Source organism: Salmo trutta, chromosome 3 (genome assembly GCF_901001165.1).
Source record: "Salmo trutta chromosome 3, fSalTru1.1, whole genome shotgun sequence".
In the NCBI taxonomy this organism is placed as follows: domain Eukaryota; kingdom Metazoa; phylum Chordata; class Actinopteri; order Salmoniformes; family Salmonidae; genus Salmo; species Salmo trutta.
In genome coordinates this window covers 32,604,872-32,630,861 of record NC_042959.1, presented here as the reverse complement: position 1 = coordinate 32,630,861, position 25,990 = coordinate 32,604,872, and the positions used below count along the sequence as shown (strand labels likewise).

The window sequence follows — 25,990 nt, the reverse complement described above, 5'->3', positions numbered from 1 at the left end:
GGAAAATGTCTGTAGCTATTTGTCGCCCCACCGCTGTCACAAAGTTTCCATATCTTCCGGGGTGTGATGATTATAACCAACGCTGAAAGTCAACAGTTTCAGAGTGCAGGAAAAAGACTGGAAGGTAGACTGTGGGAGTCACGCTGACACATTGCAGCAAAGGGTAGCGAGGTAAGTTGAGTTTGTTGTGATCTATAACATTCATTCAAACTGTTTTATTGAATTACAGTTGCAATCAAAAAATTTTTTACACGACAGTAAATTGTTGAATACCTTTTCCTGATATGGGAAACCTCCCTTAGGAATTCTTTACTATCCTCGATTCGTTGACGTTGCGAACAAACGATATCCCCATGCACTTGTTTTGCCCGCTACCAGTCTGATCTGAAATTGGTATTATTCCATTTGATTATTTTTCATATCCTCCCTTCCAAGATTTGGGAACGAAGAAAGTGGTATGGTGAATTGATTTGGATCACAATCGAAGTGAAGTTTTCGATTTTCTCAATGGAATTAAAACACCCTCTGGACAGGTGTTAAAATACGTTTTTTGAGACTGACAAATCTTCTATGAACTATATTTGCGCTCGCTCATTCAGATGCATTACTTATGTAGGGTTGTCTTATTCAGCAAATCGTGTGTGTTGATAAACAACTGCGCTTTTTCAATAATGTCCAAGTAATTGGATGTGTTGCCAACACAATCTTAAATCCAGCCACATCATGCATTGTCTCTAGGCCTACAATAGATTTGTTTTATTACATTTTGGCTGTTAGAAAAAACACAGTAGACTACAACAAAACAATCAAATGTAGCCTACTGCATTTTTTGTTAAGTCCTTTTGGCAATGAGGTAAATTACATACTTTGAAATAGTCCTACATTTGTTGTTAGACTTATGTCCTTATTGAGTTACTTTCAAGAACATTTTACATTAAACTATGCTATTCTCATGCATTGTTCAATTGGAACAAACTTTCCTTTATTATAGCCTATACCCACAATGAGGCTGCCCAATTCTGATATTTTGGCAAAGAATCTGATCGGTCAAAATACCAATTAGTGGCGAAAACATCGGAATTGGGCTGCTTGTGTAAACACAGCCTAAGATGCCCTGGAAAAGCACTTTCAGTGGAGTTTTCTTTCCTGTATTCACCAAACGTTTACTAACGTTGGTATTCCCACAATTTGTCCTCACTCTTTCTGTTCATATGCTTCTTAGTGTCTATTGACTCTAGGAATATCCCAGGGCACTGTCATCTTTGTCTCTGTGACACACGCATTCCCTTGAAGTAGGCAGCTGCCTGCTGAGCTGCTCTACAAGGTATTGTACACTTCTCAAGTGTGAGTCAAGTGGCCTCAAGCGTTAAAACAATGAAGAACAAGTTTTCCTCAAGTTCTGCGTGAGTGACACAGCATACAAACACTGTGCTAATGAGGGCTAAGGAATTGAAAAAAAAAATCTGCTTAAACTCACTCAACATTATTAGAATTAGAAAAACTTTATTGTCCACCCAATGTGGAAATGTGTCTTTGGCTTCACAACATAAAAACAGACATTTAAAAGCGGTCAGGACTTCATCATCCTCAAAATAAATTAACTATACAAACTACAAAAGTGCAGTTTCCTGTTAGACGGCTATACATTACATCATCATTGGTCTAAAAGCCACAATCAACATCAAGAATTCTGAGTAAAAAATACATCATCATTAAGACTGAAGGGCACCTGATCATCTCCATGATTCAATAGTTCATATGTACGTACATCAGGACCGGAGACCATTATCAACAACATAACCGCCTCGTCATCGCCGTACAAAAGTCTGTTCCGATTAAGCATTCAATATGCTAAGACTTATTCCACATTTTGCTGTGTTACAGCATGAATTCAAAATGGATGAAATCATTTTTTCCACTCACGCAGCTACACAAAATACCCCATAATGACAAAGTGAAAACATGTTTTTAGAAATGTTTGCACATTTATTGAAAATGAAAATTTCACTCGAATCAATACTTTGGAGATGCACCTTTGGAGCTAATTGCAGCTTTGAGTCGTCTTAGGTATGTCTGTACCAGCTTTGCACATTTGGAATTGTTTTTTTTCTCCCATTCTTCCTTGCAGATTTTCTCAAGGCCGTCATTGTAAATAATAATTTGTTCTTAACTGACTTGCCTAGTTAAATAAAAATAAATAAAGGCTAGATGGGGAGCGGCGGTGAACAGCAATTTTCAAGTCTTTCCACAGATTTTCAATGGGATTCAAGTCTGGGATTTGGATGGGCCACTCAATGACTTACATGTTCTGAAGTCATTCCAGCTTTGCTTTGGCTGTTTCCATTGATCATCTTTGAGATGTTTCTTCAAGTTAATTCGAGTCACCTTGTCCAATCAATTGAATTTACCACATGATTTGGAAAGGCACACCTGTCTGTATAAGGTCCCACAGTTGACAGTGCATGTCAGAGCAAAAACTAAGCCATGAGGTCAAAGGAATTGTCCATATAGCTCAGAGAAAGGATTATGTCGAGGCACAGATCTGGGGAAGGGTACCAAAAAATGTTTGCCGCATTGAAGGTCCCCAAGAACAAAATAGCCTCCTTCATTCTTAAATGGAAGAAGTTTGGAACCACCAAGACTCTTTTTTTAAAGCCTGCCGCCCAGCCAAACTGGGTAATCGGGGGAGAAGGGCCTTGGTCAGGGAGGTGACCAAGAACCCGATGGTCCCTCTGAGAGAGCTCCAGAATTTCTCTGTGGAGATGGGAGAACATTCCAGAAGGACAACCATCTCTGCAGCACTCCACCAATCAGACCTTAATGGTTGAGTGGCCAGATGGAAGCCACTCCTCAGTAAAAGGCACATGACAGCCCGCTTGGAGTTTGCCAAAAGGCACCTAAAGGACTCTCAGATCATGAGAAACAAGATTCTGTGGTTTGATGAAACCAAGATTGAATGCTTTGGCCTGAATGCCAAGCGGTTTTCTATTTTCTACATTGTAGAATAATAGTGAAGACATCAAAACTATGAAATGACACATATGGAATCATGTGTTAAACAAATCAAAATATTTTATATTTGAGATTCTTCAATAGCCACCCTTGGCCTTTGACAGCTTTGCACACTCTTGGCATTCTCTCAACCACCTTCATGAGGTAGTCACCTGGAATACATTTCAATGAACAGGTGTGCCTTGTTAATTTGTGGAATTTATTTCCTTAATGCGTTTGAGCCAATCAGTTGTGTTGTGACAAGGTAGGGGTGGTGTACAAAAGATAGTCTTATTTGGTAAAAGACCAAGTCCATATTATGGCAAGAACAACTCCAAGAAGCAAAGAGAAATGACAGTCCATCATTACTTTAAGACATGAAGGTCAGTCAATACAGAACATTTCAAGAACTTTAAAGCTTCTTCAAGTGCAGTCGCAAAAACCATCAAGCACTATGAAGAAACTGGTTCTCATGAGGACTGCCACAGGATAGGAAGACCCAGAGTTACCTCTGCTGCAGAGGATAAGTTCATTTGAGTTAACTGCCCCTCAGATTGCAGCCCAAATAAATGCTTCAGAGTTCAAGTAACAGACACATCTCAGCATCAACTGTTCAGAGGAGACTGCATAAATCAGGCCTTCATGGTCAAATTGCTGCAAAGAAACCACTACTAAAGAACATCAATAATAAGAAAAGACTTGCTTGGGCCAAGGAACATGAGCAATGGACATTAGACTAAAGGAAATCTGTCCTTTTGGTCTGAGTAAATATTTGAGATTTTTGGTTCCAACCACCGTGTCTTTGTGAGACGCAGAGTAGGTGAACGGATGATCTCCGCATGTGTGGTTTCCACCGTGAAGAATGGAGGAGGAGGTGTGATGGTGCTTTGCTGGTGGCACTGTCTGTGATTTATTTAGAGTTCAAGGCACACTTTACCAGCATGGCTACCACAGTATTCTGCAGCGATATGCCATCCCATCTGGTTTGCGCTTAGTGGGACTATCATTTGTTTTTCAACAGGATAATGACCCAACACACGCACACCTCCAGGCTGTGTAAGGGATTTTTGACCAAGAAGGAGAGTGATGGAGTGCTGCATCAGATGACCTGGCCTCCATAATCACCCGACCTCAACCCAATTGAGATGGTTTGGGATGAGTTGGACTGCAGAGTGAAGGAAAAGCAGCCAACAAGTGCTCAGCATATGTGGGAATTCCCTCAAGACAATTGGAAAAGCATTCCAGGTGAAGCTGGTTGAGAGAATGCCAAGAGTGTGCAAAGCTGTCATCAAGGCAAGGGGTGGCTACTTTGAAAAATAAATAAATATCTACATTTATCTAAATAAATATCCATCTTTTTTGTTTACTACATGATTCCATGTGTTATTTCATAGTTTGTCTTCTATTATTCTACAATGTAGAAAATAGTAAAAATAAGAAAAACCTTTGAGTAGGTGTGTCCAAACTTTTGACTGTGTGTGTGTGTGTGTGTGTGTGTGTGTGTGTGTGTGTGTAAAATCTTGGTCGACCAACAGCCTATCGACCAGTAAATTGGGGTCAGCCGTAGTGTGAATACTAATGTAAATGTGAGATTTCTGTATTTCATTCTCAATAAATTAGCAACAATATCTAAAAACATGTTTTCACTTTGTCATTATTGGGTATTGTGTGTAGATTGGTGAGAATGAATATATTTAATCCATTTTGAATTCAGGCTCTAAAATGTGGAATAAGTCAAGGAGTATAAATACTTTCTGAAGGCACTATATCTTTGAACTGCTTTTTGAGGTTTCCTAACTATTTTGCTGTCCATATTTACTGCCCTGGAGAGTTGTTCTCTTCTTGGCACTCAGGTTTCCATACCATGTGGTCATGATGAAGCAAACAATACTTTTGTACACTATTTCTCGAATGTGCTGGCTCACACTGAAACGGTTCCTGAACAGATAAAAACGTTGCCTTGCCTTAAAAATAGTGTGTTCACAGTAAATTCAGAGTTATCAAAAAATGGAAGTGCCTTTTTTAAAACTGTCAACTAACTGAACAGGTTGATCACCGACTGACTATTCAATGTCTTCTGAGGTTCTGGATTCACCTTGAGCTTGAAGCTCATAACTGGAACATGACCGATGACAGGCTTGATGTCAGGATTAAACAAATGGTTTAACCAGTGCACTCCACCCGCCGCTCTATGTCCTTAGAGGGTGGGAACCCTGTGATATGCTGAGCTCGTGTTGTTTTTAGCTTTCCTGTTCCCATTCCCTCAAGCAAACTTTCACCCTGTCAGAGGGGTTTAAAACCTCAAGGATCCTGGATCCTATTTGTCATCTATCTATTCTATATGCGTGCCAGCGTCTGTCAGAGTAAGATTAGGTAGAGACTATTTTCCCATGTCTTCCTATTATTATTTACTATAGGATGACATGCTGAAATAAAACCACTATCCATATGTCAACAAATGTTAAATTAGGTTTGTGTACCTGACTCCAAAAGCTCAATATCTACTTAGGCAGGGCTGTTTTCTTTCCCTGCAAAGGATTTTCTACATGATGTAAGCATATACAGTACAGCGTTATAGGCTTAGTTTGTTAAAGGTGTTGTAGTTTGGTGTTTACTCCAGTCGAAATGACACAGTACTGTACGTACTGGTGAGATTTACAGTGTACGAAACATTAGGAACACCTTCCTAATATTGAGTTGCACCACCATTTGCCCTCAGAACGGCCTCAATTCTTCAAGTCATGGACTATAAAAAGTGTTGATGGTATTCCTCCAATGCTTCCCACAGTTGTGTCAAGTTGGATGCATGTCCTTTGGGTGGTGGACCATTCTTGAGACACAAGGGAAACTGTTGAGCATGAAATACCCAGCAGTGTTGCAGTTCTTCACCCTCATGTCTCAAGGCTTAAAAGTCCTTCTTTAACCTGTCTCCTCTATCTACTGATTTTTAAGGGGATTTAACAGGTTACATCAATAAGGGATCATAACTTTCACCTGGATTTACCTGGTCAGTCTCTCATGGAAATGTTCCACTAGTCCACCTTCACTCTGGTTTGTCTGCAGCAGGGCCATCTCAGGGTGTTGTCTCTAAGCTAGGTCACTGTGTTGTCTGGGTCTGTCCATGCTTGCCAGCTCCATCTCCCTAATTACCCAGCCTGCTCCAGCAAGGCAGTGAGAGGCTTCTGACAGGCTGGTACTGTGGCAGCAGCAGCCTCTATGCATGGAGGCTCACTAGTGGAGGAGGTAAGGGTAACACCACCCACTAACAGTCCCCTTTGTCTGTCTGTATGTCTGCTAGTCCTGCACTGTCTACCGCTCTCTACCTGTCTCTGTCCTTTCCCCTCACAGCAAGCCCTCCATTGTTTAAATGCACTCTCTCTCCTGCAGTGGTCCACTGTAATGATGTGCTCTTTCTGAGTAGCCTGTACTGTATATGAGGTCATTGCTCATGTACTGAAAGTGGGTCCTCCATTAAATGGACATTAGCTGGCGGTAAAGGAGCCTTAGCCTTCGATCCGCTTTACTCCCATCTTCAATGCTGCTGATGTTTGGGATTAGGACTTTCACACTGGTTTTCACTGTGACATCATGAGGGATTTCAAATCTAAGCTATGGTGCTTGGTAAAGCAGGAGAAAGGCATTTTCAGGCAGAAACCCTGGAGGACAACTTATAGACAGGTAAAACATGTTCCCATTTTGTGCCTTCTGATCTCAGTCCTGTTCTCTTCTTTGGCTAGCAGGAGCCTGTCTGGCCTAAGGTGACAATCCCTAAGAGGTTAGCCTGGGACGGAGGTGCCATGCCACAGGCTGCAGACATGATTAATGTGTCCTTCCTGACTGACTCGGAGCAGGAGCTGATCCTGGAGGTGCTGCGGAGGGACGAGGAACTGAGGCAGGCTGAGGAGCACCGTGTCCGGTGAGAACTCCCCTCCCGAGCTGCATCTCAATAGTCCTGAAGTGGCTTCCTCCTGCCCTTGTCTCATTTCCTTAATCTGATCTAAAAAGATAGGACCGGTGAAAGCAATACAGTGGACGCTGGTGGGAATTTAGCATTCAACTCAGTATTTCACGAGTGCAGCTGGAGGAAGTCACTAGACTTTCAACATCCAGTTAGGCAAAGATGTCAACACAGACGCCAAAAGGCAAGGGTCTAACCAATGTCCCCCTCCCCCTGTTTAGGAAGCTGAAGACGGAGCTGCTGGACATTAAGAGGAAGGGCGCCAAGCGTAGTAGTGGGAAGTACAGTGAGCACAGCTGCGGCCGCTGCCAGGAACCACTTGGTCCACTGTCTGCCGGCTCCAGCCAGTGTAGGGCATGTAATCACCAAGTGTGCCACAACTGCCGCGCAGTGTGCCCCAATGGATCCTGGATGTGCAGTGTGTGTGCTAAAGAGGCGTAAGAGTCAATTTCTCTGTACATCACCCCACCCTGTCCTTTAGCATGTAAATGGCGATGATCCCTGTGTTTGCTGTATCTATATGCAAAGCGTGATGTTTTTATTATTGTCAAAGACTCTCACTGTACAACGCCCACGAGGAGACGATAATACTTTCAGCGGGTTTACATTTCATGGATCCGTGATGCACCCTATGCATATCTGTTGCATTCTAAACTCGTGTAAAAAAAATATATTTTTCTGTCTGTTGTTTTTTACAACAGCGCAGAGTTTTTGCACTGTCAGCATGTCACCCTTAAAGTTGTGGTCCATATATTTGATGATGTTTTAACGTGGTGGTAATGTGTGGTGGTGTTTTCTCCAGTGAATTAAAGAAGTGCACTGGAGACTGGTTCTATGACCAGCGAGTCAACCGCTTCTTCTCCGCCCCTGGACACGACATGGTGAGGACTTCCCTCAAAAAGAGGCCCCCATGTGAGTCCAGGAACCACCAAGTTGTGGGCAACGCTCTATTCAATTGGAAACCGTAAATGACTCTCACTGCTGGTGCGGAGTGGAATGTCATTGTCGGTGGCGTGGCAGCATAGCAATTTGTCCTATTTTCTCTACTCAATTTCAATATTGATATGTAAGAAGCTCCGTTACAGCATAGCTTTTGTTTATGTACTTTTTCAATTGCACTTCCCAGTAATGAAATCCCTGTCTGAATGAATGAAGCCACTGTCAGCATATTACCAGTTGCCTGTCATGCTAAAGCTTGGTGTTCTGTTTTAGTGAGGAAGAGGGAGAACATGGGAGCGCTCCTGTTGAAGAGTACAGAGTTGAACCCCAGCCAGCCCACCACCCCTGTTCCCCGACCCAGACTGAAGGACCTAGCAGCCTCCAACAAGGAGTGAGTCCTATTTCTATCTGGGGGGACAACACAGGCTGTACAATCAATAGTGTGATGCAGTTACTGTAATATGTGGATGGAGTTTCAATTCAATATATAACATTTTGACACTGTTATTTCGACCTTCCCAGTCTGCTAGACGAAGTCTCCGAAGAATCCGTGGGAGTTAAGACCAAGGAGCAGCAGGAGCAACAGCTGCACAGGGACACTGAGCCTGCAGAGAAAGCCAGCCTGAACAGTGTCATGACAGACACTGAGTCCTCTCTTGGGACTCCTCTCTTACCAAGGTAAGTCTACATCCAAACAAATAGGCCTATAGCATTAGCGCTACATGCTAACAAAACTGCTTTATAGGATGTCTGCTCATTATGAAATGGTGTTTATGATCCAGGAAGGAGGAGAGCACAGGTCAGTCTAGTCCAACAGGGTCCAGTATGAATGTTTTAGTCAAAGCAGACCTCGTCAGTAGCCACAGCTCCACCACAGACACGGTAAGGAGACCGTTTACCTATCAATCAGGTGTTGGGGTCAATTCCATTTCAGTGCAGTCAAGTCTGCAAGTGAAAAGTCCACCTGAAAAATAATGGAATTGATCCTAACCCTGTATTAGTCCTCATGTCTCCAGCCAATACATATTATACTGTCACACCTGACTGTAACCCTTGTCTCTTTCCATAGTCCTCCGTAGTAAATTGTCGTAGTGTTAGTCCCGGCACGGGGTCTGTCGCATTGGAAGATGGCGGCCTGTTCAAGAAGAGTGTCAGACGAGTTCAGAAACCCTCCGGTGAGACTCGTGTGTCTGTCGCCTCAGTAGCCCTGACTCCCAAACTCTATTCAAATATTGTTTTGTTTTAAGGGCATCCGGCCTGTTTGAGTTAACAAAGATATGCTCCATTTTAATGCGTCTCCATGGGTTTCACTCAGAATTCACGTCTGTGCTGGACCTGCGTGAGGAGGGGGCTGAAGCGTCAGAGGGCTTTATGGGTGACCGGAGCAAGTCGGTGCCTGGGCTCAATGTGCCAGTGAGCAGTACCTCTTCCTCATTACAGACTCTAATGCATAACACTCCACTATACTACAAAATACTTCCTTATAGTGCTAGTATTGGTGAGATATGCAGTTGCGTTGTCTTTTTCATGATTTTAAATGTTTGCTGTGCTTGCAGGATGACGAGGAGGATGAAGACATTGATAACTTGGTGAGCATCCATAGAAAGAAGGTGTGCTCAAGTACCTCAAATCTTCGGGGTTCCAAGGTAAATGCATGCGATTCTCACTTATCCTATTTTCAAAGTTTCTAGTTAGTGTGTGATGCTATTTTTAGAGTTCCTCAAGATATTTATTGAACCAGAACTTTGAGACAATTCAGGATATCCTGGTTTGTGTTGTGAGCTGCTGCCTAATTAAGTTACCATGGCAACAATAGCTCACGCTCAAATTTGCTTCAGGGCATGCAAATTTGACTGACTTTGAATTCCAAGTTCTAGAATTGTAGTCTATGAATGCATTTAAACCAACTACTAACAGAAGTGTGTGTGTGTGTGTGTGTCCACACCACAGAGCACACTGGGCAGTCTGATGAGTATTTACAGTGAGGCAGGAGATTATGACAGCGTGGAGGTGAGCGGGGACATCGTGTTCTCTATCAGCTACGATGACACCACCCAGAGCCTGGCCGTCCTCGTCAAGGAGTGTCACTCGCTGGCCCACGGGGACGCCAGACGCCAGCGCTCAAACCCGTGAGTGTCCCCTCAGGACTAGGGTCTAATAGTTGTCTCAGTAGGAAATGATGGGTGCATCTCAATAATGTTTCCTCTCCTTCATATCCACACATCTGAAAACACTGGGTGGATGAAAGTCATGGTGGATGCCGCTCTGGAATTTTCTTTCAACAAAGCTGCTTTACACTGTTCGGATGCATTCCATCATGTCATTGCCAACAGTGATAGTATCCCCCACTCCTTCAAGTGAGACCAACACTATTCTACATTATGTCATACAGTAATAACACCGAAGTGTATGTCTAGAGTTAACAACAGGATTACTGGGAATCATTCTCTACAACGCATCTCATCTACTGTCATAAAAACATGACGAGACTTATTGCAACCTATGGTAGATCAGGGTTCCCCAACTGGCGGCCCGCAGGCCGAATTTGGCCCGTGGGTGGTTTTATTTGACCCCCCCAAGTTTTCTGAGCAACTTTTATTTACTTATTTTCTTTTATTGTTGAACATAACACTTAAAAACACCAGGAAATCAGCTCCAAGTGATTTTAATTGAAGAAATCGGTTCAAGTATTCCCATGCATCAGAGAGAACCATGTGATCGTATACAAATGTAAGCAAGGTTTGAATTGATTGTTTTCTTCAAAATATCTGTTTGGGCTTTTTGCGGTCAGTTTGCTGTCTACAAATTATTTGTAATTATGTTCCGGCCCCCCGACCATCCACTCAAGAACAAATTGTCCAGCAGCTGAATCTAGTAGATGATCCCTGACGTCGATCATCTTAGATAAGACCCTGTCCTGTTTACAAAATTTTTGATGTGCCCAGGGGTCATTACCAGAGTTCCAAAAGGAAGAATTATAAAGGTTATATTTAACGGAAGAAAAATAATTATACATTTGTAGTTTGGAAATGAAGGCACTTTATATTTTGACTTAAATAACAGAACAAAGAATAGAAACGCAACAATTTCAAAGATTTTACTCAGTTAAAGTTCATATGAGGAAATACATTCATTAGGCCCTAGTCTATGGATCTCACATGACTGGGAATACAGATATGCATCTGTTGGTCAGATACCTTAAAAGAAATGGACCTCACAATGGGCCTCAGGTACTCGTCACGGTATTTCTGTGCATTAAAATTGCCATCAATAAAATGCAATTGTGTTCCTTGTCCATAGCTTATGCCTGCCCATACCATAACCTCACCGCCACCATGGGGCACTCTGTTGACAACATTGACATCAGCAAACCTCTCGCGCACACAACGCCATACACACAAATACTCTAAAATGACGTTGGATGAGGCTTATGGTAGAGAAATTAACATTCAATTCTCTGGCAACAGCTCTGGTGGACATTACTGCAGTCAGCATGCCAATCGCACGCTCCCTTAACTTGAGACGTCTGCGGCATTGTGTTGTGTGACAACTGCACATTTTAGAGTGGCCTTTTATTGTCTCCAGCACAAGGTGCACCTGAGAAATGATCATACTGTTTAATCAGCTTCTTGATATGCCACACCTGTCAGGTGAATGGATTATCTTGGCAAAGGATAAATGTTCAATAACAGGCATGTAAACCAATTTGTGCACAACATTTTGGAAAAATACATTTTTGGGGCATATGGACAATTTATGGGATCTTTTATTTCAGCTCATGAAACATGGGACAAACACTTGACATGTTACGTTTTATATTTTTGTTCAGTATAGTTTCTTGGTATTGCAGGACCAGATGGAATATGACTTCATTGGATCTCTTTAACATGTAGCAAAATATTCATGTTTTTTTTTTTGGTCCTGCAGGTATGTCAAGTGCTACCTTCTCCCTGACAAGTCTCGCATTGGCAAGAAAAAAACCAGCATTAAACATAACACTGTGGACCCCACTTACAATGAGACCCTAAAGGTGATGGCCCCTCTGGAACTGCAGTAGAATTAGATGAACACTGATGAACTTTAACCCTGTACACATCCCGTATTACTCAATGGCTGGTTGTTAAGTTGATAATGCCTCCTCCTTCAGTAGGCAGTAAGATTGATATTGGCATTCAAGATAAGGAGAGTTAATCGCTGTTAGTGAAAGACAAACAAATATTGATTTTGTTGCTGCCCTCTTTTAACTCGGAGTATAGTGAACAAGTAACTCTGATGCAAAGGCCAGAGAGGGTGGATGGAAAACTTTACTAAGATATAGTTGACGGATCAGTGAGAGCAGGGTGTCACTCTCTCCCACTTCCTCTCCTCATTCAGTTTCCCATCAGTCGCTCCCAGGTGCTCAACCGTTCCCTCCAGCTCTCCATCTGGCACCATGCCCGCTTGGGCCGTAATGCCTTCCTTGGAGAGGTGGAGGTGCCTCTGGACTGCAGGAACCTCGACGCAGGCCACGAGGAATGTGTGGCGATCATGGGAAAAGTAAGCCTGAATAGTCTCATCACTAGGGCTCGGTTGTTCCTAGTCAGGTCAGAAGACATTGCAGGCCCTACATATCAATCACTAAATGTATTTCTAATCTACAGTACAACCCTGTGGTCTAGTGGTTTTACCGACTATTATCCTCTATAGGCGTCACCACTGCAGTCCTCTGCCTTCTCGCATTACAAAGGAGAACTGTTGATTTCCCTGAAGTACGTCTCGACCAAGAAATCACCCACTGAAAAGACCAAAGGTACGAGTGTCCGTGTCGACAGAACAAACGAACAGAAAAGCTCAGTCAGCACTATCTGTCAGACCAATCCCTACCAGTGGCTGTCTGACACTACTATCTCCCCTAGGCAAGAGACTCTCTCTAGGAAAGAAGACGGAGCAGGGAGGGGAGTTGCACGTCTTGATCAAAGAGGCCAAGAATCTGACGGCAATGAAAGCAGGGGACACGTCGGATTCCTTTGTGAAAGGGTTAGCTGGCGGCATGATGTCACTAATTCTCCACGTTCACTCTAACAGAGATTAATTTTGTTTCATCATTATCCTCACTTGAGATTGTGCAACTCCCGCTCATTTTAAGAACATACTTTATTTATTACTAAGAAAATTTCAGACACCTAGCCTTCATCAAAATGTAGTCCTTCTCACTCATGCTTTTAAACCTAGGTACTTGTTGCCATCGAAGGCCAAGTCCACTAAGAGGAAGACTCCGGTGGTGAAGAAAACTCTGAACCCTCACTACGACCACACATTTGTGTACAAAGACCTGACCCTAGACCAGCTAAGTGAGATGTGGCTAGAGCTGACAGTGTGGGACCGGGAGGCCATGTCCAGTAATGACTTCCTGGGTGGGGTTCGACTCAGCACAGGTAATGACACAACACCTTTATCTTCCTGGGTGGGGTTCGACTCAGCAAAGCATGACACACAACACCTTGTTGATTTATGGCGGGGAAGTATCAGTTTATATCCATTGGCAGTTTTGCTCTACCATTTTACCGTGTTTGATTTACTATTCCGTTGTAGGTCACCTATTTTGCCAATGTTGAAGTTGGTAGTAAGGTGAAGCTACCTCAGTTCAAATTACTAAGAGCAGTAGGCCTTTTGTAAAAATAAATCTCATTCCCCAACATTTTTGTCCAAATGCGTGAAGTCTGGTGGACCGAAGCGTCAAACTTTCGCTTTTGTTAGCCAATACAGAAAGACCGGGAGAAACTCCCGGTGCAAATAGCATCGGCTTAATCTACCAAACAATCCCACAACACCTATGGTCACACCCACTAAGGCCAACTTTGAATCATTATCCCAGGCTTATAGGCGCTTTGTGCAATAGCCTGGGGACAAGGTTAGGACAGACCTACTTTAGTTCACTGTGTTTCTGGTGCCCTTCTTTTCAGCCACACTGAAGGTTGGGAAGGAGGAAGTGGAGGTGGATTCTACAGGGGAGGAGGTGACTCTGTGGCAGAAGATGATGCAATACCCTGACTCGTGTGCAGAGGGCACTCTTCCATTACGCTCCTCTATGGGCAAGAGCAAGTGAAGACACCACACACTACCTTGTAACCTGAAAGAGCTATGGACACAGGGCAATCCCTCAACTTTTTATCACCATCATTCTGTAAAAAAAAAAGAAAAAAAAGACTGTCATATATATATATATATATATATATACAGCTGTGTCGAACCGCAGGCACCATTACGACACTACTGGCCTAAAACAAGTGAAAATTCACCTGAGAGCTTCAGGTTTTTGATAGAAGAGGTATCATTTCATATTTTTAAATGTAAGGTTGTCTAACTATACAAATACTTTTTGAGATCAACTGACACTAACCAAAGAGTTTATCAAATTGAACAACTCCTGTTTAATTTACGTTTTATCATGTATTTATTGAGGCTGAATTCTATCCATGTTCAGCAAACCATTCATTAACTGTGGCGCTTCATGGGGGTTGCTGGTGTTTCAGTTTCAGGCAGAATCTCTGTTCCACTCTTAAGGCATTGAACCAGTTTTGGTCCATGTCACCTTGGGTTATGATTCATGGTAATTGAAAAACTACTGTGCCTGTGATTTTAAATATTTATGTAAATATTGCCAGTTGCACAAAGTGAGAAATAAAATTAGTCTCCTTCAACTTTTATGCTCTTTTATGAGTCCTATGGCTGTATCAAATATTTAATTCCCCTAATAAATATGAAATGACTAAACCTGTAATCATCCATGTTTGTTATACCTGTCTGTGAAGTAAAGGTACCTACGTTTCATCCTCTAACAATACACCAACAATCTCTATACTTTTAGACCTGGAAAAAAAGGCTAAGATCTCTTCATCTATCAGCAAGTGGAAACATTTGACAACCAGAGCTGTTATGTTTTCTTGTTTCTCTCTAATCTGGGCCAGCCTTCCTCTGAGCTGATATCTTTGTAAAAGTGTCTGACCTCCAAGCCACCAGGGGGCACTCTTAAGTCTTAGTCACAGAGGTCTATAACTCCAACCGCCTTCGTTCTACTTCGTTCAAAAGGTTGTCGATGTATGAGAAGAGCTCATCGAATGTGGTGGGTGTGAGGAATCTCTCGTGGTCCAAACCATCCTTGTCCAGCAGCACCATGTTGAAGTAGGATCTGGAGATCCGGAAAGCCTGCCTGTACCACAGTACGAGATGACCATTTCGTGTCAAGTCAGTGATGGTGTATTACATTGCACTGCATCTTCAGGCAGCCAACACGATTGGGCACTCTAACAAATGGATCAATAGTCACTTTATTAATGATGTTTACATATCTTGCACTACTCATCCCAGATGTATATACTGTATTTTATACCGTCTATGGCGGTCAGGCATGGTCCATCCATATTTATATGTACATGTTTTTATTCCATCCCTTTACTTAGATTTGTGTGTATTAGGGTGTTGTGGAATTGTTAGATATTGCTGCACTGTCGGAACTAGAAGCACAAGCATTTCACTACACTCGCAATAACATCTGATAACCATGTATGTGACCAATACAATTTGATTATGTGAAGTCACCTTACCGCAGACCCTCAATGACCTCAGTGTCCAGGTGACGTCCCTTGATGCAGCCCCCTTCTCGAGGAGGGGACCCTAGCAGCTCAATCACTGTCACTCATCTTAAGTCCAGACCACAATCTGCTTTCTAGGCATGAAAACATCCCAAGCATGGTTACTATTCTATTCACTAAACAGCTTTTTATTAAGTCCTGTAGTAACTACCATTGTTGAGAGCAGAAATTCCCTGACTAGCAGATAATACCCAAACCATCCCGGTGTCTCGGACTCACCTGTACCATAAGGTTCTGGAGCTTGTAGTCTCCGTGGGCTACGTTAGGTGCCGACACAATCAGAAGCCTCTTCTCGTAGAACTGGTCCAGGAGGCCAGAAGCTGTATCCACATCTGTTTTAAACTCCATTGCTACAGTACATATGCACACACCATCAAAAACAGAGTATGGTTGTTGGTATAATCACTTTACATGTATGGGTTCAGTTGAAGACAACAAACCAGACGGTCATGCTCTGTCATTGGTTTTCAATACTAACGGACACACTCGGCAGGGGCCTCAGTCCAGCTGTGGTCGAACTGGCAGACACGGCTGGCGGTCCCCCTCCTCTCCTGGCCCCTGTCACAGTGGTACTCGCACACCGCCCCGTAGTTGTTCCCGTCAGAGTCACAGGTGAGGTAACCATGGAGAGGGCTTGAGGACTGGACACCTCCTGACTGGGGAGAGACGGAGAGCAGGATCTCTATTGTTCACAAAGCAATTGCTGATCTAGGATCAGTTTAGAATTTAAGATCATAATGAATAAGATGATATGGACATAGGGACATGATCCTTGATCAGCACTCCTACTCTGAGACGCTATAGTGGAATTCCCTTTTTATGCACTTTTCTATCTACGAGTATTATGACCGTGAACTTCACCCACTATTTGTTTCTGGGGTGGAGATGGACTAAATGAAGGTGTGGTGGAGGTGTGTCTACAGATACACCGTATTCTGACCTTGACCTTCACTAAATGACAAAAAGTATGTGGGCACCTGCTCGTCGAATATCTCATTCCAAAATCATGGGCATTAAATATGGAGTTGGTCCCCCCTTTGCTGCTATAAGAACCTCCACTCTTCTGAGAAGGCTTTCCACTAGATGTTGGAACATTGCTGCGGGGACTTGCTTCCATTCAGCCACAAGAGCATTAGTGAGGTTGGGCACTGATGTTGGGCGAATAGGCCTGGTTTGCAGTCGCCGTTAAAATTCATCCCAAATGTGTTCATTGGGGTTGAGGTCAGGGCTCTGTGCAAGCCAGTCAAGTTCTTCCACACCAATCTCAACAAACCATTTCTGTATGAACCTTGCTTAGTGCACGGGGGCATTGTCATGCTGAAACTGGAAAGGGCCTTCCCCAAACTGTTGCCACAAAGTTGGAAGCACAGCGTTAAGATTTCCCTTCACTGGAACTAAGGGGCCTAGCCCAAACCATGAAAAACAGCCCCAGACCATTATTCCTCCACCAAACTTTATTGTTGGCACTCTGCAGTCGGGCAGGTAGCGTTCTCCTAGCATCCGCCAAACCCAGATTCGTCCATCGGAATGCCAGACGGTGAATCGTGATTCATCAGTCCAGAGAACGCCTTTCCACTGCTCCAGAGTCCAATGGCGACAAGCTTTACACCACTCTAGCCGACGCTTGGCATTAGGCTGCTCGGCCATGAAAACCCATTTCATGAAGCTCCCGACAAACATCTTGTGCTGACGTTGCTTCTAGAGGCAGTTTGGTAGTGGTGTTGCAACCGAGGACAGTCGATTTTTACGTGCTACACGCTTCAGCGGCCCAGTTCTGTGAGCTTGTGTGGCCTACCACTTTGCGGCTGAGCAGTTGTTGCTCCTAGACATTTCCACTTCACAATAACAGCACTTACAGTTGACCGGGGCAGCTGTAGCAGGGCAGAAATTTGATTAACTGACTTGTTGGAAAAGAGGTATCCTATGACGGTGCCACGTTGAAAGTCACTGAGCTCTTCAGTAAGGCCATTCTACTGCCAATGTTTGTCTATGGAGATTGCATGGCTGTGTATTCGATTTTATACACCTGTCAGCAACAGGTGTGGCTGAACCTCACATTACAGGTATAGGGGAGTAATTTCTCATCAACCAAAAAGTAGTCAATTCGAGTATAAACATCGTGAACATGAGGAAAAGGAGTATTCCATACCCGTAGGGTTAGAGATCCTCCATATATCAAATAAGTTATCATTTTTTATGTAGGTATTCAAGAATTCGCTTGAATAGGAGGTAGGGGTTTGCCGTGTTGAGGATCTATCCAAATATTGGTCTAGCACACAGTTAAGGTCCCCTCCAATGACCAGGTTAGTATGGGAGATATCTGGAATCAGGGCAAGGACTCTTTTGAAAAAAGAGGGGTTATCAATGTTTGGCCCATAGATATTTAGTAGAGTTACAGAAGTAGAGTGGATCTCTCCTATTACGATCACATAACGACCCTCTTTATCCGCAATAGTGGTTTTATGTAGAAAGGGAATTCCTTTCCGTACCAGAATTGCTGTACCTCTCATTTTGGCAGAGAAGTTAGATTGATACACTTGCCCCACCCACCTACATTTAAGTCTGCTCTGAGAATAGTTATTCAGACGGGTTTCTTGCAAAAATATAATATCAGACGAGAGTCCTTTCAAGTGGGCTAGGATCTTGCCTCTCTTAATTGGTTCGTTTAAACCCTTGACATTCCAGGAAGTGAATGTAAGCCCCGCCCTCCTCTCATTTGTAGTTCCTATGGTGGCCTGCATAACATGTAACTCAATTAAAAGGTAAGAAAGCGCACCAAACCATCACGATCAGCATATGTAGCACCTACACCAGAGCAGTATCCAACCAACCCCTCCCCCCCGGCAAGCACATTTACTCTCCACCCTGTCCCCCTACTTTCCCCAACATTTACCCCCCCCCCCCCATCAACCCACATTTAACAGGCATACACAAATAGGAGAGAAAAAATATATAAAAATGAACACATTGTCTGGCCGATGCCAAAAAAGCACGGAGCGACATCGAACAAGAGGTAAAACAAAAATAAAATCCCAACAATACGTTCACCTCTCACTATCCTAGAACTTCTACTAACATATGAACTGAGGAGGCTCCAGCGAATAAAGTGTTCAATTAGCATCTAATAAACCTAAACAGAATAAGTTGCAACTTAAACATCTTGCGCACTTAAGCGTCATCTTGGGTCAATCCCTGAGATAAGCAAGATATAGCATCACAAGATTATATTGCTAAGCAATGTCGGTCTAAACATAAACCATCAGCAATCGACATAGACAGCAGTACATTTACATATTGTGGGTTAGGAGATCGGAACAAGGATTTTGCTAAATTAAACGTACCCCCAATCAAAAAAATTAATAAAAAAATATATATACAATATATATATATTATTTTTTTGTTTATCCCCTCTTTAAAGGCGGTATCTGGCCCCTGGCCTATCAGTGTTACACTGCATACAAAGAACACCACATGATTCACCTCCTGATAAATCACAGGGGAAGAAGGAGGGAATCATTTTTAAAAAATTGTTTAAAAAAAGTACTGTGTTTTATGAACATTTTAATCATTAAATCCAATAATTCCATCATTGAATCTAGTGTTTTATCAGCAGTATCCGAGGCAACAGGGGGGTCCCAGGACACTCTGGCTGTTAGTTTCCCAGGCTCAGCGATCTTCACTCGGGACAGGGGACACTTTATTTGGGGAGGATCATGATCTGAAACAACACAGCTTGGTAAACCAGTGGAGAAAAAGAATAGAAAAATATCTGAGTTAAATGTTAACATCCTCTGTTGATCTGGGTCAATTGAATCAATTCATCTTTTGAGGGAGGGGAACTTTGAAGATAAGAAATATCTATTGGTCTTGGTTTTGAGACAAAGACAGAAAAAGGAAATGAAACGTGGAAAGAGCGGTACTAGATGAGTATCTGTGTTGTGTTTATGTGGGTGGGAGACATGCCCATGGGAGCTGCCGGGGCTTCTAAAAGCCAGAAACAAAACGGCACTGGAAAAACAATTCGCTTGGATTCCAAATGTATTTTTTGATTGTTTTGCTGTGCTTATAGGGTGCATGGATCTCATTAATTCATGGAATTAAATGTAAAAAATATGCTGACTTAATTACCACTGACTTTGACCATTAACTTGCCTCCAGGCATATCCAACCAAACACCACCTGGGTTTCACACCACACTGAAAACGCATTAATGAATCATGTCAGTATACTTGGACGTGCTGACTAAACATATGAGCTATACCTGCACAGATGGGCTCTGCCCCACTCCAGGAGCCCCCGTCCAGATAGGTATGAGAGTGGCCCCCCTTGATCTGGTACCCCGGCTCACAGATGTAGTCACAGCTGGAGTCCACCACATAACCCTGGGTGCAGTGGTACGTGCCACTGCCAGATCAGGTGCAGCACGTTGCAACGAACCTCTGTGGAGTCACCATAGTCAACAAGATAGACACAGAGTATAGCAAACATTAGGAAGACCTTCCTAATATTGAGTGGCATAACCCCCCTCTGCCCTCAGAACAGCCTCAGTTCATCGGGGCACGGACTCTACAAGGTGTCGAAAGTATTCCACAGGGATGATGGCCCATGTTGACTCCAATGCTTTCCACAGTTGTGTCAAGTTGGCTGGATGTCCATTGGGTGGTGGACCATTCTTGATACACACGGAAAACTGTAGAGTGTGAAAAACCCAGCAGTGTTGCAGTTCTTGATTCAAAATGGTGCGCCTGGCACCTACTACCAAACCCGTTTCAAATTTGATGTCTTGCCCATTCACCGTCTGAATGGCACAAATACACAATCCATGTCTCGATTGTCTCAAGGCTTAAAAATCTTTCTTTAACTTGTCTCCTCTTCATCTACACTGATTGAAGTGGATTTAACAAGAGACATGAATAAGGGATTATAGCTTGCACCTGGATTCACCTGGTCAGTCTGTCATGCTCCTATGAAGGTTTTTTTCTAAAGAAAACTCAGGGCCTTTAAAGAAAAGAACAATAGAGGACATGGACCCAAAAGACAATCAGCTGTATCTGTCTATAATCAGCCTGTACTCACGGCGGCAGTGACTGGTCCCAGACCAGCGGCGGTTGGGCATGCACTGCACCGAGGATCTGCCCAGCAGCTTGTAGCCACGGTCACAGGTCATCTCGCAGCGGGTGCCTAGGGTGCTGCGGTAGTTCTGTCCTCGGGGGGGAGTGGCAGGTCATATCCTCATTGGCCAGGCTCAGAAAGGGACACCATCTTAGATTTGCATCACAACAATATTGTTTAAACACGCACTGGAACGCAGCGCCAAGACCAATGTGCTACAGACATATCAAGAGACACTGATTTCAAAACAGTGATGTGGGGTACGTAGATTTCAAATCTGTTTTGTTGATAATGTTAGTGTTATGACTGTGTGGTTCTCCATAGTTACTCCTGTAGTTCATTCGGGGAGTCTAGTACTCCTCTGGCACAACCTCATTGTAGCTGCTGTGCATTGTGGTTCCAGAGCCTGAAACCAATGACACGCTATTGTTAGCTCTAAAATCGGTCATTTCCAAAAAGTTGAAAGTTGAAGTTGAAAAAAAACATGGAAACTCTTCAGGGGTTTGGGATCCAAAACTGAAGTCCAGTCAAAACAGTATATCTCTGAAAATGGCCAGACTTTCTGGTTTGTTAAAGTTTAATTTAACTCCACGTAAAAGTGTCTTAGCGTCACATGGATGGAAAATAAGATCGTAAAGAAAGTAGGAAAAAGACTTAACTGGGCATACATTGTACTGAACGTGCACTGAGATCATGACACATGAAGAAGATCAAGTTGGCAAGCAGAGGTCCTCTCCTCCATTTTGAGAGTATTACTGTAACTAGTTAGTCTTTTTTCCTCCTTGTTTTCACTGTAGCTTTAAACCAAGGAGCTGAATCTAACTTTCCATACATTAAGTCTCCCTTACCACACTCATTCTTTCCCCTCACTTGTGGTCTATCCTATTTCATAAACCCAATCCCTTGAAGGATATTTAAAAGGGACTCTTAAGAAAGAAGGCTGCCAGATTAGATTTCCCCCCCCCAAATCTCTGCGCTGAGTACTTGTAACAACAAAGTGGTCCAGATACTAGCTTACCCAGTAGACAGGGGCTAGCCAATGTGTAATGTAGACCAATGGAAATTCAACTCATGGTGACAAATCTCAACAACGTTTCTAATGATGGTCATTTGGGCACTTGCAATGGGCTGCTAAATGTACAATAATGTTTACTTACAAACACCTTTCATCAAATGCCTTATTTCTAGTCTGACTCTGAATAACACATAAACATGCCCTCAGATTCCTAGCACCCAAGTCTCCCTCATGTTGGCAAATCCAAGTGAGGATAAACAGACTCTTTGCTATTCAAGCTAGTTTTACATTTCAGCAGCGATTGAAATCCTTTGTACCATGTCTCATAGTAGACATGTAAGTGGTATTAATATTCAAATATCTCTTTTACATTATTACACTAATGCAGGCAGCTGCTATGGCCGCCTGCAGGTTGTAAAGCAGACAGACACAGCATGTGTCACAGTGAGACCAGCCAGAAACACTTCCCACTACTCTCAGGGAGGCGGTTACTTTACCAGAAAGACATGCAATGACCACTGCATCTAACTAGTAGAAATGAGTCATTCTGGAGAAGGTGGATTTCACAAGCCAACTATTCACAGCAGCCATACTGCACTCGTTTCAACGGATATATTCTCATGTTGAGGTTTAGAAAGTTGATTCCAGATCAGCATCCTTTGTATTTCAGTTGGAAAAGTGTTCAATTACAGGAGAACATGTGACTAATAGCAATGGTGAGACATAGCCAGAATCAATCCATTAGCGACTAGATTTTCGCTTTGTGGTTTTGCTTTGTAATCAACTGGCAGCAGGCATGAGTTTGGGTGGATCTGAGGTGACTCAAATCACTGTCTTGTAGGGGCCAAATGAGGCCCTTGGCACAGCTGGTTCGTGCACACTCAACCATTTGTCTGTGATTGGAGTTGTAATTACACAGGTCTGAGAAGGGGTGACATGCTCAACATCAGAGGAGGGCTAGATTTTAAAAAAAACACAGGTGACTGTAGGCTCACTACAGTGATGACTTGTATTCACCTACAAAACGTTTTCTTAATGAACAAATGCATAGATGAGATATTTGGGCTTCTTTGCCCTCTCTTTTTGAACTGAAAAATACTGTTGGAAGAGTGGTTGAGTTTCTGTTCAGGAAATACTCCCTACTCTCTTTGTAATTCCTTCAGGTCCCTCTAAAGATCCCACCTCGACTACTTCTATTTACTGCGGTGATTGAGGTATTTTTTTTTTTTTTTTACATTATTTAACCAGGTAGGCTAGTTGAGAACAAGTTCTCATTTGCAACTGCGACCTGGCCAAGATAAAGCATAGCGGTTCGACACATACAACAACGCAGAGTTACACATGGAATAAACAAAACATACAGTCAATAATACAGTACAAAAAAGAAAACAAAAAGTCTATATACAGTGAGTGCAAATGAGGTAAGATATGGGAGTTAAGGCAATAAATAAGCCATGGTGGCAAAGTAATTACAATATAGCAATTAAACACTGGAATGATAGATGTGCAGAAGATGAATGTGCAATTAGAGATACTGGGGTGCAAATGAGCAAGATAAATAAAGAAATACAGTATGGGGATGAGGTAGTTGGATGGGCTGTTTACAGATGGGCTATGTACAGGTGCAGTGATCTGTGAGCTGCTCTGACAGCTGGAGCTTAAAGCTAGTGAGGGAGATATGAGTCTCCAGCTTCAGTGATTTTTGCAGTTCGTTCCAGTCATTGGCAGCAGAGAACTGGAAGGAAAGGCGGCCAAAGGAGGAATTGGCTTTGGGGGTGACCAGTGAGATACATATACCTGCTGGAGCGCGTGCTACGAGTGGGTGCTGCTATGGTGACCAGTGAGCTGATATAAGGCGGGGCTTTACCTATCAGAGACTTGTAGATGACCTGGAGCCAGTGGGTTTGGCGACAAGTATGAAGCGAGGGCCAGCCAACGAGAGCGTACAGGTCGCAGTGGTGGGTAGTATATGGGGCTTTGGTGACAAAACGGATGGCACTGTGATAGACTGCATCCAATTTGTTGAGTAGAGTGTTGGAGGCTATTTTATAAATGACATCGTCGAAGTCGAGGATCGGTAGGATAGTCAGTTTTACCAGGGTATGTTTGGCAGCATGAGTGAAGGATACTTTGTTTGCGAAATAGGAAGCCGATTCTAAATTTAATTTTGGATTGAAGATGCTTAATGTGAGTCTGGAAGGAGAGTTTATAGTCTAACCAGACACCTAGGTATTTCTAGTTATCCACATATTCTAAGTCGGAGCCGTCCAGAGTAGTGATGCTGGACGGACAGGCAGGTGCGGGCAGTGATCGGTTGAAGAGCATGCATTTAGTTTTACATGCATTTAAGAGCAGTTGGAGGCCACAGAAGGAGAATTGTATGGCATTGAAGCTGGTCTGGAGGTTGGTTAACACAGTGTCCAAAGAAGGGCCAGAAGTATACAGAATGGTGTCGTCTGTGTAGAGGTGGATCAGAGAATCACCAGCAGCAAGAGCGACGTCATTGATGTATACAGAGAAGAGAGTCGCCCCGAGAATTGAACCCTGTAGCACCCCCATAGAGACTGCCAGAGGTCCGGACAACAGGCCCTCTGATTTGACACACTGAACTCTATCAGAGAAGTAGTTGGTGAACCAGGCGAGGCAATCATATGAGAAACCAAGGCTGTTGAGTCTGCCAATAAGAACGTGGTGATTGACAGAGTCGAAAGCCTTGGCCAGGTCGATGAATACGGCTGCACAGTAATGTCTCTTATCAATGGCAGTTATGATATCATTTAGATCCTTGAGCGTGGCTGAGGTGCACCCATGACCAGCTCTGAAACCAGATTGCATAGCGGAGAAGGTACGGTGGGATTCGAAATGGTCGGTAATCTGTTTGTTAACTTGGCTTTTGAAGACCTTAGAAAGGCAGGGTAGGATAGATATAGGTCTGGGGGATGACCACGGCAGCTTTCCAATCTTTGGGAATCTCAGACGATACGAAAGAGAGGTTGAACAGGCTAGTGATAGGGGTTGCAACAATTTCGGCAGATAATTTTAGAAAGAGAGGGTCCAGATTGTCTAGCCCGGCTGATTTGTAGGGGCCCAGATTTTACAGCTCTTTCAGAACATCAGCTATCTGGATTTGGGTGAAGGAGAAATGGGGGAGGCTTGGGCGAGTTGCTGTGGGGAGTGCAGGGCTGTTGACCGGGGTAGGGGTAGCCAGGTGGAAAGCATGGCTAGCTGTAAAAAATGCTTATTGAAATTCTCAATTATAGTGGATTTATCGGTGGTGACAGTGTTTCCTAACCTCAGTGCAGTAGGCAGCTGGGAGGAGGTGCTCTTATTCTCCATGGACTTTACAGTGTCCCAGAACTTTTTTGAGTTTGTGCTACAGGATGCAAATTTCTGCTTGAAAAAGCTAGCCTTAGCTTTCCTAACTGCCTGTGTATATTGGTTCCCCACTCCCCATTGCATGGAACCTATTGTGGGCCATAGATGAGACTGACAGGGTAAGCATGTGTCTGTACTGGCAATAATGATTTTATAGTAGTTTACAAAAGTATAGTTTCAAAGTATGTCCGGATATAATCATAACTACTTATTCAGCATGAGGAAAATAATAACATTTGCATACATTTTGTACATCAAGGCTATTGCAAAGTTTAATCTTTGACTAAAGAAACAGAATAGTCAAAGTGCAATGTATCTGCCCACTGGTCACAGACGTCAATTTAAGGTATAGTCTACGTTAGTTCAAATTAAATGACGTAATAACAACGTTGATTAAACCCGTATGTGCCCAGTGGGTGGTCTTACCCTCATTGTGTCCCAGCAGCTCTCTGATAAAGGTCACCAGGAATAGTAAAAGGATATGGAATCGTGTCATGCCAACACGGTCTTTAAGTGCAATAATTCAGATAAATGTGGTACTAGGCATCGACTTTAGCCAATATGGAGACATTGACCATAGTCCAGCGCAGAAAAATGTAACGCGAGCTCCAGTCCAGACCCTAAGGACAACTAAAACAAAATTCATTAAATCGAATTTTTTAACTGACAAAATTATTCGCGTCGTTTTTCTTATCTGTCTCTCTCTGTGCAAAGAAGAAACCCACCAGTCAAACCAGACGTCAACTTTTACTGTAGAAGTTCCTCGGTTTCCACTAGTTACTACAGCCACAAAGTCAACAGGTTATGGTTAGGCATAAGGTTAGCAGTGTGGTTACGGTTAGGTTTAAAATCACATTTTAAGAAGATACATTTTAGAAATAGGCGGGGTTTATTACCTTTTGGCTGTGGTAACTCGTGACGACCAAGTTCCTCCGCGTTTATCATATGCGGTTCGATAAATTACCACTA

At 43.1% G+C, this 25,990-nt stretch overlaps 1 protein-coding gene and 1 pseudogene across 4 annotated transcripts; one reads left to right on the top strand and one right to left on the bottom strand.

Moving 5' to 3' along the window:
* The first annotated feature begins 65 nt into the window (after positions 1-65).
* Positions 66-14,568, top strand: LOC115173268 (synaptotagmin-like protein 4). Of its 4 annotated transcripts, none has more exons than XM_029731217.1 (18): positions 76-171; positions 6,124-6,234; positions 6,732-6,907; positions 7,171-7,386; positions 7,752-7,861; positions 8,162-8,279; positions 8,411-8,566; positions 8,671-8,770; positions 8,958-9,063; positions 9,204-9,301; positions 9,445-9,534; positions 9,839-10,017; positions 11,816-11,918; positions 12,263-12,424; positions 12,575-12,677; positions 12,784-12,904; positions 13,100-13,302; positions 13,831-14,568. In XM_029731217.1, the coding sequence occupies exons 2-18, from the start codon at positions 6,208-6,210 to the stop codon at positions 13,971-13,973; spliced, it is 2,211 nt and encodes a 736-aa protein (XP_029587077.1). In that variant the 5' UTR covers positions 76-171; positions 6,124-6,207; the 3' UTR covers positions 13,974-14,568. The 4 variants fall into 4 exon arrangements, with proteins under 4 accessions (XP_029587084.1, XP_029587077.1, XP_029587068.1 ...); XM_029731208.1 differs by having other exon boundaries at positions 6,729-6,907; XM_029731224.1 differs by lacking the exon at positions 6,124-6,234 and having other exon boundaries at positions 66-171.
* LOC115165271 (sushi repeat-containing protein SRPX2-like) lies at positions 14,567-25,453 on the bottom strand (annotated as a pseudogene).
* Between the last annotated feature and the right edge of the window lie 537 nt (positions 25,454-25,990).

Coding starts and splice junctions, on each gene's coding strand:
- LOC115173268 (XM_029731208.1), top strand. CDS start 6,208: ATGCATGGAGGCTCACTAGTGGAGGAG. Junction 6,235..6,728: donor GAGGCTCACTAGTGGAGGAG/GTAAGGGTAACA, acceptor TTCTTTGGCTAG/CAGGAGCCTGTCTGGCCTAA. Junction 9,064..9,203: donor ACGAGTTCAGAAACCCTCCG/GTGAGACTCGTG, acceptor GGTTTCACTCAG/AATTCACGTCTGTGCTGGAC.